Source organism: Anoplopoma fimbria, chromosome 9, assembly GCF_027596085.1.
Source record: "Anoplopoma fimbria isolate UVic2021 breed Golden Eagle Sablefish chromosome 9, Afim_UVic_2022, whole genome shotgun sequence".
Classification (NCBI taxonomy): Eukaryota; Metazoa; Chordata; class Actinopteri; order Perciformes; family Anoplopomatidae; genus Anoplopoma; species Anoplopoma fimbria.
This window is the reverse complement of record NC_072457.1, coordinates 27,734,831-27,741,060: the sequence shown is the minus strand read 5'-3', so window position 1 is coordinate 27,741,060 and position 6,230 is coordinate 27,734,831. Positions and strand designations below refer to the sequence as shown.

General features: G+C 42.7%; 2 protein-coding genes across 2 annotated transcripts; one reads left to right on the top strand and one right to left on the bottom strand.

The window, feature by feature from the left end:
- The first annotated feature begins 485 nt into the window (after nucleotides 1-485).
- Nucleotides 486-2,783, top strand: mettl26 (methyltransferase like 26). The gene is made up of 6 exons (XM_054603784.1): nucleotides 486-864; nucleotides 1,004-1,166; nucleotides 1,784-1,843; nucleotides 1,961-2,028; nucleotides 2,288-2,366; nucleotides 2,492-2,783. Exons 1-6 carry the CDS (start codon nucleotides 671-673, stop codon nucleotides 2,546-2,548), a joined length of 621 nt encoding a protein of 206 aa, XP_054459759.1. The 5' UTR covers nucleotides 486-670; the 3' UTR covers nucleotides 2,549-2,783.
- Nucleotides 2,784-3,448: 665 nt separating this feature from the next.
- On the bottom strand, nucleotides 3,449-5,355 carry wfikkn1 (WAP, follistatin/kazal, immunoglobulin, kunitz and netrin domain containing 1). The gene is made up of 2 exons (XM_054603777.1): nucleotides 5,092-5,355; nucleotides 3,449-4,966 (listed from the first exon to the last, which is right to left on the bottom strand). The coding sequence occupies exons 1-2, from the start codon at nucleotides 5,353-5,355 to the stop codon at nucleotides 3,449-3,451; spliced, it is 1,782 nt and encodes a 593-aa protein (XP_054459752.1).
- Nucleotides 5,356-6,230: the final 875 nt, after the last annotated feature.

Below are 6,230 nucleotides of genomic sequence, written 5' to 3'. Positions count from 1 at the left end.
ATATAATGTAACTAATAGTATACTTTTTGACATGCTGTACTACAATTTATTTTGGAAATGCTATACGATGACTTATGATTCTATAACTTTTTTATGATTTTTTTTGAAAAGCTATACTATGTGACTTTTTTTATGTCTTTCTTTCCACATAATATACTATGACTTTTTTATGACTTTTTCGACATGCTAGACAATAACTTTTTTCAACATGCTATACTATGACTTTTTTATAAAAAAGTCATAGTATAGCATTTTTCATTTTTTTTTTTAATCTTGTCTTTCTTTTACTATGTCTCGCTGTGCACTTTAACTCTAAAGCCTGCAAATTCCCCGCTGCTAATAAAGGATTATCTTATCTTATCTTATCTTATCTTATCTTATCTTATCTTATAAGAGATAATAAGAAGATAATAATGAAAATGTGTACGTATGATGAATCCTGCTCGTCCTCTGCAGGAGAGGAGAGGACCAGTGTTCTCGTCCAGTGCTCCCATTGGCTGTCATCTCAGTCACATGACTCAATGCGGAAATTGACCATTTTCAGCCGAAAACAAAACATTCGTGGGTGGTTTTGAGTTATTCAACCTGGACTGACGTACCCTCAGCCGTGCTGGAGTTGTTACATAAACTGTACCGCAGACTTCGACAGTTTTACCCGGTGTTTGGTACGATGCTGAACGCAGCCGCCGCGGAGAGGAACAAGGACCCCATCCTCGCAGTGCTCCGGGAGAGTGTGAACACCGGGAGGTCCCTGCAGGCTCTGGAGATCTCCTCCGGTACCGGGCAGCATGTCACACACTTCGCTCAGGCCCTGCGGAACATCATCTGGCAGCCCTCAGAGTATGACCGCCAGTCTCTCGCCAGGTACCATCACTCTGTGTGTATCAAGTAGTAACCATTTCCTGTATAACAATGTATAAACTCTGCATAGTCAAGGTGAATCAAGGCATTTAATACCACTGATGCTTGCTTTTACAATAATGCCCTTTGTTCCTATTCTCAGCATCGAAGCGTACAGAGCCCACTACCAGCTGCACAATGTGAGGCCTGCCATCCACCTGGATGCTTCTCTGCCCTATCAGTACTGGGGGGGCATCCAGCCAGAGAGCCTAGATCTGGTAGTCAACATCAACATGATCCACATTTCTCCAATGGCTTGCACTGAGGTAGGACTGCTGATTGTTTTTTTTTTTATATAAAAGCCTATATTGTGATTGGTTTTTATCAAAACAAAAGGACCGGAGGAACTTCCCTGGGTTCATCAGGACCCCTGAAGGCCCAAGATTATACGTGTGGTAATTTGATAAATTGCACATTTGGTTGGTAATACCGTATTGCATCACTAAAGCCAAATATAAACTGGAATGTTAAAACATCACCTGCACTAATGTTGAGGCCCTGTGTAGCAGTGGGGGCCCTTAGATACAATGACGTTTAAAGTGACAGCAGCAAAACCTTGTATTGTATTGAATTGAGCAAGAGTGTTTTACTGCTTATAATATGGAAGAGAAAATGTTTAATTTCTTCTTTCAAAATTGATATAGTCTGGCAAGTGTTTATTTTTCCATAAAGCTAAAATATTCCAATATATGTCCCCCAGAGTATATACACAGTATGACCCTTTTGACTCATAACTACTCAGATAATAATTGTTTAGCGATTCCTTTTCACAATTTCTGCCTCAGGTCTTTCAGTCTATAAAAGAGACCAAGAACAAAAAGGCATAGAGTAGTCATCCCTCCTGCCTCCATCGCATGTGATGTGATCATTACTTTTCTTCTAGGGTTTATTCAAAGGGGCTGGAGTAGTGCTGAAGCCGCAAGGCCTTCTATTGACATATGGGGTGAGTGGAAAAACCATGTTGTTGTAAACATGCACTTACAACTTTCATAATATGTTATCAAATCTCAACATATAATGCCAATAAATGCTACATAACAACCTTTGTTGTCACCCTCAGCCCTATGCAGTGAATGGTCAGATCACCCCTCAAAGTAATATTGACTTTGACTACAGCCTACGGCAGAGGTAAAGTGTTTTATAATCTTTTTGATGCTTCATGGAGGTTAATTCTGTTATGGAGAGATATGAAAGGAATTTAATGATTTTCTTGTGAAAAGGATGGCCCTGCCATGGATTTTACTTTGACATGCATTAGCATCTATTCGCTTTGTTTTAGAGAGAACAGCATTATATATATGTTCATGTGTTTTTTGTCGTCCGTACAATAAATGATGCAAAGATGACTGGGGGATATACCATAAGGCTATATTTTTTAATGCTACAGGAACTCAGAGTGGGGACTCAGGGAAATCTCCCTCCTCAGTTCTACAGCACAAAGAAATGGTTTATTCTTGGAGAGAATGGCAAGTAAACACATCATTTAATCATCGAATACAATTCTTTTTCCTTAAAAAGGTAACAAATTTAACAATGCAGTTATGCTAATATTGGCCTACAAATGTATGATTTCTAATATTTTCTTTGCTAGGTGGACATGCCTGCAAACAACAAGTGTCTCCTGTTCAGAAAGGAGAGTTTGGTGTGAAGAATCCTGCGGTTCCTTCTCTGGGGGCAGACCAGTATTGGAGCAGGATGGTCAAAACGCCTTAACTTACACTTGAAGCTCAGATACATTGCCAGATTTGCCAGAACTTTTAATGAACTGTTTCACCATATTCTGAAACAAATTGACACGGATGAAGTTTTGTGATCCAAGATGAAATACTGTAATCCATTATATATTCTTCTGTATTGCACACCTGAGTAAAAAGGCTCACTGATATGTTGTCTTTGTGTTATATTTGCCTTGATACAGCCAACTACTCTTTCTTTTTGTTCATTCAGTTTGCAGACTGTCAGGTAAACTAAGTTATAAGAAGTGCTTTGCAAAGGGAGATATTTAAGAAGAAATGTGCTGCACATAAGATCTTGAAATCATTCATAACAATACGTAACAAAAAAAACCTATATAAAACACCTATGTAAATGACTAGTATAAAGAGCCCAAGATAAACATAACAATTAAACAGAAAAACACAATATACAGGTTATATAGGTGTCTATTCCTTTAGCGTCACAAGCTAGGCATTTTTGCAAGTTTATCAACTTCTGTGGCTGCTATTCTGGCTACATCATCTTCATTTTCAGAAACATACAGTATCCATGTCAAAAGAAAGAATATCTATTTAAACTTATTTTAAAAAACATTTCATTATTAATAATGGACTCACAACACATCTGGAATGTAGTACAACCTGTGTTGTAATGAATATATATTGTACACAAATGATCTGTCATATCTTCATTAACATAAAACATATTTATGTCATTTGATTTAAAGAGTTGTTATTAAATATCAACTTACAATTATAATGCCCATCTTCAGTGCTAAAGGTAAAGGTGACCACAGACCTATGTGGGCTAACAGGTCAGAGTCCTGGTACTTCTACAACACCTCACAGCTCTTTTTATTTAGTACCTCACGGAGCTTCTTGAGTCTGCGTTCAGTTATGGCTCTGACGTAGCTGTCTGATTGGATGATGGCCATGCCATCCTGCACTACACCCATCACCAGCAAAGGGTTCTCCTCCATGGTGATGTTGGGACAGGGACAGCTCCAGTCTATCTTGGCAATAGTCACCTCTAGGTGTTTGGTGTTGAAGAAAGTCAATCCCATCTTTTCATCTCTCAGGACCTCTTCCAAGCTAAAGCGGGCTAACCCAGAGTCCAGATCCTCCACCAGCTCTGTCAGACGCCCCACAATAGCAAAGTCACTGCGGCATAAGCTGGGCACCATTTTCCCCTTCACCCGACAGGTCTTACAAGGTCTCCTTTTGGGCTGTGGGCAGTTTGCCTCACACTCCTTCTTGGTGCTGAAGCTGTTGGCATTCCCATGGCAGCCACCATAGGCGTAGGCCTGGCACTGTTTCAAGAGGGTATTCCAGGCCCAACGGGGCTCCCATGATTTGCAAGGGCCCTGGACAGCGGGCAGGGAGCAGATGCCCATCCCTTCTCTCTGACAGGAGGCCTTGCACTCCTCATAACTCTCAAAGCGGTTGCGGCTGTCGTCACATCCACCATTGCTGAAGGCCATGCAGGATCCCAGTTTGCCGTCATAATACCAGTCCACGTGACGCTCACCACTGCACACTCTCAGGTCTACTTCTGCCAGGCAGTCTGCCGGAGAGAATGGCCTTCCCATCGGCATCTCTGGATCTTCAGAGAAATCATCATTGGCCCGGCGGATGACAGACAGCGGGTAGTCTGCACGAAGAACTCCCGCAGAATTCCGTGCGATGCATGTGTAGATACCTGTATCCCACACCTGGGCGTTGTAAATGACCAGCTGACCGATGTTGGTGATAACCACGTTGCCATACATCTGGTCAGGCCTCATGACCAGCTGTTCACGCCGTTCGCTTTGTTTCTCCCATGTGACATCGGGTCTTGGGGCCCCAATGACGTCACAGTGGAAGCTGACTGTGCCCCCAACATAGACGGACTGGTGGTGCGGGTTCGAGTACAGTGTGGGGGGCATGGGGTCCTCCTGGGAGGATGTCGGAGTGGGGTTAGCTGTAGTGTCCTGAGGCAGTGGACTGGTGTGGGGCCCCGCCAGGTAAAAGCGGCAGGCGACCACAGTTAAAGACACCCCACGAATGCAAGCCTCTGCGTCCATGTAGCAGAGGTTGAAGTAGGTGAGTCCATCTGAAGCACACGTGAAGTTGGGCTCTTTCTCACACCGGTCCTGGCACTTGCAGATGGGCTGTCCATTCCAGATGTCGCAGGTTGCTCCTTGCTGGCTGCAGATAAAGCCCTCGCAGGTAGCTGTGGAGTTGGAGGCATCACTTCCTTCTCCTCCACCCTGCCCGTCTAGCTGGGCAGTGGTGCCATCAGAGAAACGTGCAGCCACACAGCTGTTGAGACCACACACGTTGGTGCAGCATTTCTCAAAGTCAGCACAGTCCTGCACAGACACAATGCACACACAAAACAGCATTGATGAAAGCAGATTTTAAAATGAACAAAAAACACCAAATTAACTGATGATTATTAGTTAATCACTAATGAGGATAACGTAAATACCAGCACCTCGTCGACGTTGCATTCTCTCTCGCAGGTGCTTTGCGCATCAACCCAGAGATTGGAATTCAGCTTGTTGGGACAAAACCCTTCGTGTTCGGCTGTGGATCCTGCCACACTTGCACACAAAGAAAGTTCGGGTAATCTGCAAACCAGGAGCATCAACAAATACGTACGTATCCATCCTTTCACTAGTTTATTTGAGTCGGGTGCATTATTCCTTTTAACCTTTAGACATCTATCCTCCAAAAGTTGTAGAGCGATTTTATACATTATTGCTCTTTTGCATGAGTCGCCAACCGAGTAAATCCATTCCTCCTTTAGGTTTTCAAATCTGAAATAAGTCTAATGTCGATGTGCACATGTGGTCGTCCGTTTTGCACGCAAACATTGTGGGAAAAAAGTGGTTGCTGTGCGCAGAGAGGAGAGTTGTAGCAATGCCAAAGATCAAGACGAGTTCCCATGCACTGAACAAAAAACATATCCAAGAAAAACGCGTTTAAAAATGCAGTGTGGTTGCATGAAATATTTGCGTTGATAAGCAAAACTTTCGCAACAATAGGCAAACTCTCATTCAGGGTCGAACGAAAGTGCACAATGAGAGAGAGACGCAACATCAGCCTCTCAGGGTGTGAATGGAGGTGGAGAGGGCAGTCCCTCTGACCGCCCCCATGGTCCTCCAGTGTCTGCAACCCTTATGAAGCAGCACCATGGGCTAAGCAACTGGACAAACATAGTAAAAACATCAAAGAAAACGTTGGTGCAGTGGTGGCAAGCTGTTAAATGCGTCCAGACAGTGTTTATAGAGGTGCCATTCATACATAGGAGGATGAGCTGGTTTCCTCCTGAGAGCTGTGGAAGTTGTCATCTCTGATTTGATCTTTAATAATAATAATAATAATGGATTTTATTTATGTAGCACACTTTAAAATACAAAGAAATCTCAAGGTGCTGCACAGGGGTAGAACATTACATTACATTACATTACATTACAGTCATGTAGCAGACGCTTTTATCCAAAGCGACTTACAGGAAGTGTATTCAACATAGGTATTCAAGAGAACTAAGTCACCAGAAGTCATAAGTGCATCTCCTTTCTTAAACAAGCATCTCAAAGCATAAACCAGAGCAAAAGTATAGTATTACTA